Raw genomic sequence first — 13,508 nt, 5'->3', positions numbered from 1 at the left:
GATGCTTTATGGAAAACCAATAGGAAATCAGTTAACTAATTAACACACTTTAATTAGTGTTGCGGTCTGCAGCTCTCATATAAGGTGCCTCTGTCCTAGGCAGATGTTAGTGCTAAGTGTAGCTTCCAGTGGGCACGAAGGTGACAGCCTGATTACATTACTGCATTAGTCAAATAGGCCACAGAACTGAATTAGCTAAACTTAAACGATGTTCCTGTGGGAGGGTTGCACTTACCTCTAATTAGTGTCTGGAAAGGAACCGATTTGCACTTAAATTCAGATCATCACTGTAGCAACTACAGAAAACACAGTCTACAGCACAGGGAATTCACTCAACATCTGGTGGTTCTTTCCATTTCCAAAGCAGTGAACAGACATTAGTCCCTTCACCCGTCTCCCCCAGTGAGATGGTAGGTATGTACATAGCCTTGCTTTACAGAGGGGAAGGTAGCAGAGAGGTCGTGTGACTTGCCCAATGGCTGAGCTGAGATTAGAGTAGAGAGGATAGGTCCATCAATGGCTATTAAATTCACAGTCCGTTTTGGTCAATTTCACAGTCCTAGGATTTTAAAAATTGTAAATTTCACGATTTCAGCTATTTAAATCTAAAATTTCACGCTGTGGAAATTGTAGGGCCATGACCCAAAAAGGAGTTGTGCGGGAGGGTTGCAAGGTTATTGTGGGGGGGGGGCGTTGCAGTACTGCTACCCTTACATCTGTGCTGCTGCTGCCTTCGGAGCTGAGCAGCTGGAGAGTGGCAACTGCTGGCCGGTAGCCAGCTCTGAAGGCAGAGCCACCGCCAGCAGCAGCGCAGAAGTAAGGAGGGCCTGGTATGGTATTGCCACCCTTACTTCTGCGCTGCTGCCTGCAGAGCTGGGCCCTCAGTCAGCAGCTGCCACTCTCCAGCTGCCCAGCTCTGAAGGCAGCAGCGCAGAAGTAAGGGTGGCAATACCACGACCCCCCTAAAATAACCTTGCAACCCCCCTGCAACTCCCCTTTGGGTCAGGATGCCCATTTGGAGAAACGCTGGTTTTCCTCCGTGAAATCTGTATAGTATAGGGTAAAAGCACACACAAGACCAGATTTCACAGGGAGGATACCAGATTTCACGGTTCATGATGCATTTTTCATAGCCATGATTTTGGTAAGGCCCCAGCTATTAGCCAAGATGGTCAGGGACACAACCCCAGGCTCCGGGTGTCCGTAAGCCTCTGACTGCCAGACACGAGGACTGGACAACAGGGGCTGGATTGCTTGCTAATTGCCCTGATCTGTTCATTCCCGCTGAAGCATCTGGCAACAGCCACTGTCTGAAGACTAGATGGACCATTGATCTGACCCAGTATGGCTGCTCTTACGTTCAGAGGATAGATTCCTGCTTCCAAGCGCCATGTTCAATCCACTAATTTGCCTCCAGACTGTGCGAAACGCTGATGTCCTTTTTCTTTCAAACCTGGCTTGTTAGGGAGTTGTATATTAGCTTAAAAAAAGCCAAGCTTGATTCCTGTGCGAGAATGAAAATGTACCTTTTAAAGTGATATTTTGGTCAGTACTTGGCCACTGAAGTTAAGATTACAAAAGAACATCTCCATTCTGACAACTCAAAGGCTGAGATTTTCCTTCCTGTTAAGTTTCCTAGAACTTTCAACCAAAGTAGGGACCCTATCCTTGGTGTAACAAACAAATACAACTCTGCTTCCAGGCCACCACTTCAAATTATAGAATATCAGGGTTGAAAGGGATCTCAGGAGGTATCTAGTCCAACCCGCTGCTCAAAGCAGGACCAATCTCCAGACAGATTTTTGCCCCAGATCCCTAAATGGCCCCCTCAAGGATTGAACTCACAACCCTGGGTTTAGCAGGCCAATGCTCAAACCACTGAGCTATCCTTCCCTCTAAGATTTTAGTAGCAACTGAAAGCTTCTGTCTAAAACTAGTCTGTATCCCTATGGAAAACGGCACACCTGAAAACCACTCTAAAAACCAAACGTCCAGAAAAGCCTCTCCAGAGCATTATACAGCCTGTTCCCAGTTCCTTCGCTGGGATCTGTGGGCAACAGGGTTGCAGCGCCTCCAGAGAACTGGACGAATCCATCCCCACCTCGCTGTCCAGGGGTGGTGGTTGTAAGTGCTCAACACGTCTGAAAAATCCTTCTCAAGGGCGTGTTGAGATGGGCACTAAGGTCAGTGGCTACTTCTGAAAAGTTTGGCCTTGGTGGCCACCATGTTCCTGTACTAGCCCTGATCACATGTCTCAAACCCTTCTGTCTGCCCTGGCGCAGCGGGCACCGTTTTAGACCTGGGGTGGTAGGTAGGAAACACATTGGTGACGCTGGGCGATTGGATCAGCGCACGCACGTCTGGAAGCAGCATAGTTAGTGTGTGGCTGGTCTCACACAGCTACCCTCAGTCAGCAGGACACATTGAACCCAACAGGAGTTTGTCACTGGTTACATTACGCTCACTGTCATGGTGGGCTGATGAAGGAGTGATTACTTCAGCTTCCTGGCTCTACGTTCGTAGCATTTTTCAACTTGGGTCTTCACGTGAACTCACTCAGCCTTTGGAAAAGGTTCTGTCTCCTCCCCAAATGCAGTGAGTCAGCCCGTTCACACCACCAGTCTGCTCCTGAGAGGTACCTGGGAACCTCTGAGCGTAGCTGACCTGCAGTGGTTGGAGGACGGTTGTATTTGACACAAGCCAGCTGACCACCTGCAGGAAAAAAATAGGGTCGAATTAAGCCCTTAGCTACATTGTTAAGCCTTGAAATGGTTCAGTTCCCTAGTACAGACCTGCTTGTGATCCCCTGTCGAGCTGTGTCCAGGCTCTTCAGCTCTTTGGTCTGTGCCTTATTTTCTGTATGCTAAGCCCATAAACCCTTCCTGGCAGGTGATCGGCATGCACTACTTCTCCCCAGTGGACAAGATGCAGCTGCTAGAAATTATCACCACGGACAAGACCTCCCAGGACACAGCTGCCTCCGCTGTAGCTGTCGGACTCAAGCAGGGCAAGATCATCATTGTAGTCAAGGTAAAGTACTCTTGCTCGAGATCCTGGCAGGTCCTGAAACCGCTGACAGTGCCCAAGATGGCAGCTGGATGAACCAAGAGGTTAAACAGGAGCATGAAAGTCTTTTGGGCTTACTAGGTGGGGGAGGGGTTTGAGTTTCTCCACTACTAAAGGTTGAGGCGCTCAGGAATTGGACTAGGCTGGTATTAAAGCAGCAGGCCTGAAATGCACTGGAGCTGTTCACTAGTGCAGAGAACCCAAATGTGGAGGCTGGGGTGAACTAGAGTACAGGAGGAGTGCACATCCTCCCAGCCGCCCCCTTTGCAGCAGCCATGAAGGTCTGGGTAGGCTGGGGAAGAGTGCTCCATTTTTCCTGCTCTTGGAGGGTTGGGGGCTGCTAATGTATCAAAACGCCTCACTGGAGGCTGCTACCAAAAGTGGGACCCTGAGCAGGGACTAGTGCCTGGGTCAAAATCTCGCTGCCGCTCCTCGTCCCAAGAGCTGCAGGCAGGGTGGGTTTGCTGCTGTCGGGAGGTTACCCTGGGTTACCCTGATCTAGCTGCTTAAGACGACAAACATCCCTGGGCGTAGGGCTGAGGGAACTGGGAGCAGATCTGGACTAACGGGGAGGAGGTAGAGCCTGGTGCAGGGACAGTCACACGGAAGAGGAAACAGTGCCATGACCTGTGGGGAGAGGGCAGTGAAGCCAGAGCTGAAGTGTGCCGGCACCACCCCGGTTAAGGGATTCCTAAATGACTGACCGTGCCCTCGAATCCGAACACCGCTGTTGTTCCTCTGAATTACAGGGGTGGCTTTCCTAGGGTGTGACCTGGGTAGTAGGCTAAGTCTGGGACTAGCAAGAGTTGGATCCATTTGTCAAACCCTGCGCCTTGTCACTACTCCACTTCCATTAGAGTAGGGGGCTGGGACTCTGAGCCGGACTCCCTGCAGTGCCCGGACTGGTCTGCACTTGGTGGTAATGCTCTGCCTTGACCATTAGTCTCTGGAGAACACTCCCCCTTTTCTCGGAGTGAGTGTTAATCTTCTTCCCCTGCCTGCTGCTGCTGGGGCAGTTAGTGTGCGAGGTCACATCCCTTCCTATTAGTCGCCCCTGGCACAGACCTGTGAATTCCACCCCGCTGAGCGCAACCTTGTACAGAACGGACCCTGCGGCTGAGCGCTGCAGAGCTGGGGCGGTGACTGCCAGCTCCAGAGATCTCTGGACACTATTGTATGACACACATTTCAAAAACTTAGCAGGAAGCAGATGTGTGAGGAGCTTCCCACATTCCTGTATCTTCCACTCAGGTCAAAACAAGCCATTCTAGGAGTGCTGGAAATCCTGGGTGATTCTAGGGCTCTGAAATCTAGCGCAGGAAGCAGTTCTTACAGTTTTTAAGTAGGCAGGGGGTCCTTGGTCTTGCAGGGCTTCTGACGCTAACCTGCCTTGCTGTCCCATTTGCCTCTCCCAGGATGGACCAGGTTTCTACACCACCAGATGTCTGGGGCCAATGCTGGCCGAAGTGGTCAGAGTTCTCCAGGTGTGTATTGGAACCGAGTGTGCTGCTGGAAAGCACCGGGGTACAGAGAAGCTGCCAAGTGTTAAAGTAGATGAGATTCTCCTGCTTCTGCCTACAAAGTCAGGCTGGCCCAGAGCCCAGCCGTGTCCTAGAAGGGTGTATATAGAGAAACTCCTCACTGGGTCTCCCGTCTCCCAGACTGGGCAGACCACTACAACCCCAGTGCTGCTAGAAGATAGGACTCCGTGGTTCCTCCCCCTTCCCCAGGGTGTCTGTTTTGGGAGGATGAGAATGTGCCCACCAAACCACAGATCCCAGCCAGCCGAGCGGCTTGTGGGATTGTTCTAAAGAGGAAGTGGGGAAGGATGGAAAGAGGTACATCATTACTGTCTTGCCATCTTGTCCTTGGGTATCGAGTTCAGACCCAAAGCTTGACCCTTGATCATCTGAGTGAGCTCCATTTCCATGACCCTGCGCCTGGCCAGCGTGTTGGGTTATTGGCTGAACGTGCGTCCAGCCGCAGGGATCTCCTACCCGGGAACCCCCAGGCAGCTCAGTTGGTGCCACGCTGTAGTTGAACTTGTGTAGAACGTTTGGGAACTCCCAAGCTGCTGTTCCCCCAGTTCATCAACCGGGGATTTCCCTGGAAGAGAAGTGGTGGAACTTTCCCACCCGCAGTCCCCTCTGAGCCCTGACCCAGTGGTGCTGTCTGCTGTTAAACTTCGCACGTGAAAGAGCAAGTCACTTAACCGCTTCCCCACCTATCCGAGAGGGACAGCTGCCGCTCGGAGGGTTGGGAGTTAATGCAGACCTCGCAAAGCACTTTGAACTCACTGGCTGGAGGAGCCTAGTGAAGGGCAGAGTTATACAGCAAGGGGCAGAATAGACCTCAGCCCGGGCAGGAGGAATGGAGTGGCCAAAATGTCTCCTGACTGGAGCAAGGGTTTGAGTTGGGAGAGTAGCAGGTTCTAATCTCATCTCTAGCACTGCCTTGATAGAAGGCCTTGGCAAGCTGGTTATCTTCGGCCTCAGTTTCCCCATTGGTGTAATGGGGGGTGCTTGCCCATCTGTGTAAAGCCTGGAGATCACGGGGTGGAACAAAAGTGCCAAGGTCTTTACGAAGGTTTAGGAGCCTACACTCGGGCCGTAAGTTCTTTGGGGCTGGGACGGGCACCTTAGCACAATGGGGGCAGAGTCCAGGACATGGGCTCCCCCCTCACCGAAGGAATCTTCTGCCTGGGAGCAGCCTTGCGGCTGGCCATCCCCAGCTACTGACAGACCTCCTTGGCTTGTGCAGTTCCTGAAGCCATTTGCCCAGCTCCCTAGCAGGGTGTTGAAGCCAATGGCCAGAAGCTGTGATGTACCAGCAGGGACTAGGCCTGCACTGTCACTGGGGCCCGCGTGGGGCCAGGCTCTGCATCTCCACAGGCCCGAGTGCTCATAGGGCTTCCCCCTCTCTGCCCCCTGCAGGAAGGCTTTGACCCCCGGAAAGTGGATGCCCTTTCCACAGGGTTCGGCTTTCCCGTGGGTGCCGCCACCCTGATCGACGAAGTGGGCGTGGACGTGGCTGCGCACGTGGCGGAGGATCTCGGCAAGGCCTTTGGCCAGCGCTTTGGGGGCGGGAACGTGGAGCTGCTCAAACGCATGGTAGAGAAGGGCTTTTTAGGTGAGTGGCCCCAGAACGCGTGAGCTGGGCTGTTCCGTGCCAGCCCCTCCTCCCTCTTGGTCCCCGGGCTAGGCTCCCGGCAGCCGCCTCACACTTGTGCTCGAGCCCACAGAAGCTGTTCCCATTGTTCCCTGGGACGCAGCGTTCCCTGCTGGACGGGGCTTGAGCCCTTCCAAGTCGTGGCCTGATAAGACCATTATTGACCGCCTGCTCCTGGGATGGGCTGCAGCTCCAGCCCCCTAGAGCCGCATGAGATGCAACTGTGACAAAGCCACTGCTGGCCACTAGAGGCCACTGTTCCTCAAATGTGCCGACTGCTCCACAGGGGAGTGTTGCATGCTGGGACCTGTAGTCTGTGTGGGCTCCGTCTTTGTATTAAGGATGAAGACAGCTGCATTGTAGATATGGACTGCGATTGGCCAACAGGCTGCACTTGGGTCACTCGGGTCTCAATTTTGGGATGTCTCCTGTCCCCAGCAGGCCCCTGCTCTTAAGCATTGATGAGATGCAAACTCTGGGCAGGATCTGCTGTCCGGAGAGCCGTGGAAGCCAGTCATCCCACCTCTCCTCTGCCTCAAAGCATCTCCAAGGCTCAGACCAGTGGAGACTGGCAGTGCTGGCTGCTTCTTGGCGAGGCCCAGCAGATCTGCTTGACCACCCTTCCTCTGATGGCCTGCCCCTTCCCTCTGTACATGAACTGTTCCCCTGTCTCCAGGGGGCTGAGATCCAGACAGCCTCCTCCCTTCACTGCAGTGCCAGGAAGCTGCTCCCAGGTGCCATTTGAGCGTGGGGGTAGCCTCTCGTCCCACAGGTACCTGCTGCTTGTGCCGGCAGAGACGCACCTACCAGGTTAGCAGTCCGTATGGCCCAGGCAACCCAGGGGATCAGTGGCAGTTGGGGGGCAGCTCAGCCAGTGACTGACATCCCCCCTTCCTGGCAGGCCGCAAGGCAGGGAAGGGTTTCTACGTGTACCAGCAAGGCGTGAAGAACAGGAGCGTGAACTCCAGCATGGATGAGATCTTGGCACAGTTCAAGGTGCCCTCCAGGCCCGAGGTGTAAGTAGATGGTGTCCGAACCCAAAAGGGTGGGGGGGGGGGGCAGCATGGGGTGGTTCTGGGCATCCCAGCCTCTCCCAGCACTGATGCATCTTCTGTAGCCTGCTGCTGACAAACCCTCTGGGGGCACTGTCACAAGGGCTGTGCTGGGCCTCCAAGTAGAGCAGCCCCAGGAGCTGGCACTGGTCCCTCAGACTGGCTGATCTCCAGTTTAATTGGCCATCCCTCACCTTTAGGGTGCTGGGGGTCACTGGCAGCTGCTGGTAGCACAAGGCACTGGGGGTCTTCCTGTGGAATGCCCACTGCGGGAGGGGCGGGGGGGGGGGGGGTTGTACTACAATGGACACTGGTACTGTGCCTCGGGCGACAGTCCCCCCAGGACTTGGTGGGGATCCGTATGGTCCCCTGCCCCTCCAGCTAGGATCAGCTACGTGCTGAAATCAGATCTGTGGCATGGCCTGACATGTCTCCTATAGTTGCCCCAGTGTGAGGCCTGACAGATCTCTGCCTTATCGTGGGGGTCCCTGGCTGAGTATCAGACTGATCCTCGCTGCCTCCTCCAGTCAGAAGGCAGGTCCTAATGCCACTCCACCAGCTGTGGCTTCCTCTGGCCCTGCCCCCCCACCCCCGCGTGCTCTTGGCTGGTTCTCGAGGCCTGGGCCCCAGGCTGCCCCGCCCATGATCTGAGTAACGTGGCTCTGTTCCAGCTGCACCGACGAGGACATCCAGCTGCGCTTGGTGACGCGGTTTGTGAACGAGGCGGCCATGTGCCTGCAGGAAGGGATCCTGAGTAACCCGGTGGAAGGAGACATGGGGGCTGTGTTCGGCCTGGGCTTCCCGCCGTGTCTGGGAGGTGAGTGGCTTCCCCCAGCTGCCTGACTGAGTAGGGAACTGGACTAAGCTGTACTGGCGGTAACGCTGGGTCCACGCTAGGAGCGCTTTGGTATGGCAGAGCAGTATCGCAGCACCAGCAAAGCCGTACGCGGAGTCCTGGCCTACGGCTTAGTCTGCGCTACGCAGCTATGGGGACTAGAAGTGCATCTAATCACCACCTAGCCAGGGGTCTGTGCTGGCAGAACGCTCTGGCTAGATGCAGCTGCCCACAGAAGTTTGTCCATGTAGCGTCCTTCAGGGAGGTGGTGTAGCTCTGCTGGCCAGAGAACTCCTCCCCTGTCACCACTAGGGGGCTGTGCTGGCATAGCTATGCCAGCCAAGACTGCAGTATGGACAGGACCCGAGTCACAAGTGCCTGTGTGCATTCGCCCTCTAGCGTGCGGAGTCCTGGGACTGTCGTGAGAGTGAAGCTGTGCACGGCGAGTGTTGATAGCATAGGCAGGAGCCAGGCACTACTAGCCCCTGGCTTGAGCACTGAACTAGTCTTCGGAGAAACCCAGCGGTGTGTGGGGCAGCGTGGCTCGCCACGGGGCAGTTGTCTAGAACGCCGTCACGCTGCACCTCCCCAAGCATGCCAGGGCCGGGCAGGGGGCTACTGAAACCAGAGTCACGGCTGCAGATACAAGGGACCCCCGTCATGTCGCGTAAGCTGCCCCGAGGGCCGAGCTCTGCAGTCCCAGGCTGTCGCCTGCGACCACAGGGCGTGTCTGCAGGGGGAGCCTGCAGCTGATTTTAATATGGAATTCCCCACACTGGGCTTGGCGCCCAGTCTAGCTATTCCCCTGGCTCATGGGGTTCAAACACTACCCCGCCCCTTAAATCCTAGGGTACGTCCCCTGGCCTGGGGGCCCTGCAGCTCAGCGGTGAGGTGGCTGTGCGTGAGTCCAGGCCTGCCCTGCGCACAGCGAAGCCCCTCGCTGTCAGTGGGGGCAAGTGCTGGCAGCCGGTGTCTCTGCTCCCCTTCCAGCTGGCATGTCCCAGCTGAGCACAGCAGGACACTTGGCTCCAATGTGCAGCAGTTTGCTCCTTGAAAGTGTCCCTGGCCTTGATTGTGAACGCTAAAAGGCCCCTGAGCACAGCTGGGATTGTCCTAAAAGTAACGGTGGCAGCAGCTTTTACGTCCATTACAACACCACCACCACTGGAACTGCTTAGTCAGCGGGGCAGCGCGGGATGCAGGGGCTTGCCTAACCCTAGCCAGCCGCTCAGCCAAGCTCACTGCTCGGGGGGGGGGCCTCCATACACTGCAAAGCTCAGCCCGAAATCCAGGGGCATTTCCTCTGGGCTCAAGTCCAGCGTGTTTGCCCGTCTCCCGGGCTGGGCACAGCTCTCCTGCAGGCTCTTGAGTGGTGCCCTCGCCCAGTCTCCCCCGCTGACTAGCCCCGTGTTCTGTGCAGGCCCTTTCAGATACGCAGACTCGGTCGGAGCCAAGCAGCTGGTGGACAAGCTGCGGAAGTACGAGGCCGTCTACGGAAACCAGTTCACGCCGTGCCAGCTGCTTCTGGATCACGCCAACGACGCGAGCAAGAAATTCCACCACTGAACGTGTCCACGTGCCTCCAGCCATAGATGCACTCGCAACTAGAGCCCGGGGAGAGCCTGCTCCAGCCAAGCTGCTCCATTCTGTCCGTTTCTCTCAAAGCCGCGGGGCTGGGGGGCAGTGAACTCGGGAGGTTTGTAGCCCTTTAAGTGCCTTAGCAGCTATTGGGTCTCAGGCGCTCGCTCTCCCACTCGTCCCTGGCTGGTTGGATGTTGCGCCTCCCGTTTGAAGCTGGAAGAGGGGTTTTGTGTTGTCTCCACCCAGTGCACCGTGCCCTCCAGAGCCTCCGTCCAGCAGGCGTTAGCCGCCTGGCCATGCCCAGCGCAGCTGCTCCCTGCCACGGTTCATGGCAAATGTTTAACAATAAACCACCGATCTCTTGTTTCTGGCCTCTCCCTGCTTAATCCTGTCTCGAGCCCTCCCCTGCCGAGGGCTGGAGCCTCTCGGGGGTGGAAATAAAGCACTCAGTGACTCCTCCAGTGTGTCCCGCTGTACAGGACAACCTGCTTTCTCTGGCAGTTTGCTGAGCCATGGGACGCTGACAAAGGGGGGCCTAGTGTTAATGGAGATGCGGCGGGGGGGGGGAGAGAACAGCCTATTCAGTCACCTCGGGCGTCAATCAATAGTTCAGAGCCTCCGGCTCCTGGCTGCCCTGACCCACTAGGGTTAGAGTGGCAGATGGAGCCTCCTGTAATTGCAAATCCATCCCCTGAAGGCCAGGAAGGGCTGCCATGGGGAGAACTAATTTAAACTAAAAGGCTTTAAATCTCTGTGCACCTGTCACTGATAGCAGGCCGGCCCCTTCCCCTCCCCCCCACCAGCCTGGTGCTTGTGCTTCCTTGGCCTGCTGCAGCTCCCTCCGCCCTCAGCAGGAGCTGTTTGCATGTTCCCCCTGCTCCTCTGGCTCTCATCTAGCTGTTACTGGAGTGAAAACAGAGCCCCCGCCCAGAGCTACCCCACCCTAGCCCTGCTGTGCCTTGTGTACCCTGGGAGCCTGGAGAGACACCCCCCCCCCCGGAGCTACCCCCCCTCGCCCTGCTGTGCCTTGTGTACCCTGGGAGCCTGGAGAGACACCCCCCCCCCCCCGGAGCTACCCCCCCTCGCCCTGCTGTGCCTTGTGTACCCTGGGAGCCTGGAGAGACACCCCCCCCCCCCGGAGCTACCCCCCCTCGCCCTGCTGTGCCTTGTGTACCCTGGGAGCCTGGAGAGACACCCCCCCCCCCCCGGAGCTACCCCCCCTCGCCCTGCTGTGCCTTGTGCACCCTGGGAGCCTGGAGACCCCCCCCCCCCCCGGAGCTACCCCCCCTCGCCCTGCTGTGCCTTGTGTCCCCTGGGAGCCTGGAGACACACACCCCCCCCCCGGAGCTACCCCCCCCCTCCCCCTGCTGTGCCTTGTGTCCCCTGGAGCCTCCCACCTGCCCTTTAAGCAAACACTTCCTCTTGCTCTAAGTTTCCTCAGTTCAGGTCTGGCCACCTGCCCTAGTTCGACCCCCTGCTCCAGGCCTGGCCGGTGGCTGCCCAGCTCCTGACGGTGTTTCCATTCGCCAGGCCGGGGGATTTCCATGGGTCTCGCGGTACGCAGCAGAGCTCTGCCCCACGCAGGGCCCAGCGCCTCTCCTCTCCAGCTGCCTGCCTGGTTCCAGCAGCTCCCGGCTGTTCCAGCACCACGGCCAGGGCCTCGGCTCTCGGGTGTGGTTGGTGTCGCTCACAGCTGCCAGCGTGGAGCCAGCTCCTGTGGGAAGCGGGGCCCTTGCCCACTGCTGTGTGCTTAGAGGTACAGCTGTGGAAGTGCCTAGATCCATGGGCTACAGGCTCCCCTCCCTGCGGTGCAGACCTCACCCCAGAGGGCTAGGACCAGTTGCTCCCCTAGCATTCAACCAATGGCTGCCTGTGCCCCACATGTTTGCAAGAGGTGTCCAGCTCTCCCCCAAGGGCCAGCAGGAGCCTTGCTTTGGCTGTTCAGGGAGCTCACATCTCATCTACGCTGCAGCCCCCAAAGCCTTGGCTGACACCTACTGCTGGAGCTTGCCCTGCCCCAGGCTGAAGGCACCTTTCTCTGCCCTCCCCTCACGCCTGGCAGCAGCGGGCAGTCTCCTCTGGGCCTAGTCTCCCGCCTTTGCTGGGGAAGGCTGGAGCAGCCAAACACCCAACACTCAGCATAGCCTGGACCCCTCTCACCCCAGGGGGGTCAGCATGTGGGGCGGTAGGTCTAGCCCCACCTCTCAGCTAGGGTCACACTCATCCCCTTTGCAAGTCCCGCTCCCAGGCTGAGTGACTCAGGACAGCATTTGTCCCAGAGTCCTTGTGGTGCTGCTCTGTGCCTGCCTGTGGGCCAGGGATGGTACCAGCCTGGAGGTGGGCCTGAGCCCCCCCCCCCTTGCTTCTCTTCCTCGTGAGGCCCTGGCCAGGCTGGAAGCTGGAGCCGGACCCTCCACCTGCCCTGGGGAGTGCAGTCCAGGGGGCAGGAACACGGGCCACAGGCTTCGCTCCGGCCCCCTACGCAGGGCAGGTGGAAGGCCTGGGTTCCCTGGGCAGCTCTTACCATGGTCTGGCTTCTGACCTGGCCCGGGAGAAGAGGCGGAGCAGAGGGTGGAGCCCCAGAAAGAAGAGGTGAGGGGGCTTCTGCACGTGCCCCGGTTTTGCAGTTGGAGGTGGTGGCCCTGCTGTCCGTGCTGCTCGGCCTGCGGGGCCTTGAGCCAGTCTCTCGTCCCGCTGCCCGCTGAGCCTTCCCCCAGCTACAAGCATGATCAGCGCCCCTCACCTGGAACCCCCCGCTGCTGGCCACGGCCTCGTCCCTGCTCCTTGGCTGCGTTGGCCATGGCTGGAGCTGCCCTGGGCGGGAAGCTGAAGCAATCTCGTCCCGTGGGGCAGCTGTTGTCGCTGGGTGCTTGGGGGAGCCATGAACGGGGGGGTGCACGTGGGGCTCTCCCCTGCCCCCTTCAGCCCCCTGCCCCTTGCGACTGACCAATGCCAGGGGGTTACAATTCAGACTCTGCATTTCCCTTCCTCCCTCCCTCCCCCCCCCCGGTCTGTGTTCAGCGGAGGACCCCAGCCAGGTGTCAGCGCGGCTGCCTGGAGCCCTGGCCGGCACGTCCCTGGGGAGCTGTTCTGATCCTGGGCCCATGTCCCGGAACGGCTCCAGCGGGCGGAGATCTGACCTCAGCCAGCGCCCTGCAGTGTCGCAGCCACCCGGGGGCAGCTGGGCTTTGTTCCAAGGCAGCCGTGGGGGCGGGGGGGTCTTAGGGCCAGGCCTGCCCCAGAGGAGCTGCCGAGGCCGCAGCCTGCTCCATGTCACCCTCCCCCTGCTCCAAGCGCTGGTTTCACGTCCACTCCTGCCCTAGCACAACCCCCTTGGCCTCCGCCAGGGCGCAGCTCCCGAGTGCTGAAAAGAGCAGGGCTGGGTTGCTGGAGTGGCCCATCCCCAGCTGTGAGCTCAGGGCCTGTGTTGTAGGGTGTGGGGATACGGCCCTAGCAGCTGGCGTAGATCCGTGCGGTGGGGTTCAGGGATCCAGCCTCAGTCCCAGCTGCGAACGTAGGGCCTGTGCGGTGGGGCGCAGGGATCCGGGCCCAGCTGCGCGCGTAGGGCCTGTGCAGTGGGGCGCAGGGATCCGGGCCCAGCTGCGCGCGTAGGGCCTGTGCGGTGGGGCGCAGGGATCCGGGCCCAGCTGCGCGCGTAGGGCCTGTGCGGTGGGGCGCAGGGATCCGGGCCCAGCCCCTCCTGCACAGTGGGGCAGGGCTCAGTCCCTACTGGCCCAGGGTGAAGGTTGGAAGCAGCAGTAACGCCATCCTCCCTCCTCTGGCTGGGGCAGCGGGCATGCAGCTGC

At 58.4% G+C, this 13,508-nt stretch overlaps 1 protein-coding gene across 2 annotated transcripts in view; it reads left to right on the top strand.

Moving 5' to 3' along the window:
- The window catches only part of HADHA (hydroxyacyl-CoA dehydrogenase trifunctional multienzyme complex subunit alpha), a 38,900-nt gene extending 28,834 nt beyond the window's left edge, over positions 1 to 10,066 (top strand). For both annotated transcript variants that reach the window (XM_065400654.1, XM_065400655.1), the window contains 6 exons: positions 2,890 to 3,030; positions 4,482 to 4,550; positions 6,000 to 6,195; positions 7,136 to 7,250; positions 7,958 to 8,103; positions 9,542 to 10,066. In XM_065400654.1, the coding sequence (XP_065256726.1) occupies positions 2,890 to 3,030; positions 4,482 to 4,550; positions 6,000 to 6,195; positions 7,136 to 7,250; positions 7,958 to 8,103; positions 9,542 to 9,687 (813 nt within the window). In that variant the 3' untranslated portion in view covers positions 9,688 to 10,066. The remainder of the gene's footprint in view (positions 1 to 2,889; positions 3,031 to 4,481; positions 4,551 to 5,999; positions 6,196 to 7,135; positions 7,251 to 7,957; positions 8,104 to 9,541) is intronic.
- The last annotated feature ends 3,442 nt before the right edge of the window (positions 10,067 to 13,508 follow it).

The sequence above is a fragment of the Emys orbicularis genome, chromosome 3 (genome assembly GCF_028017835.1).
Source record: "Emys orbicularis isolate rEmyOrb1 chromosome 3, rEmyOrb1.hap1, whole genome shotgun sequence".
Taxonomy (NCBI): Eukaryota; Metazoa; Chordata; order Testudines; family Emydidae; genus Emys; species Emys orbicularis.
Note: the sequence above shows the minus strand (reverse complement) of the source record. Positions and strands in the feature narration are given on the sequence as shown.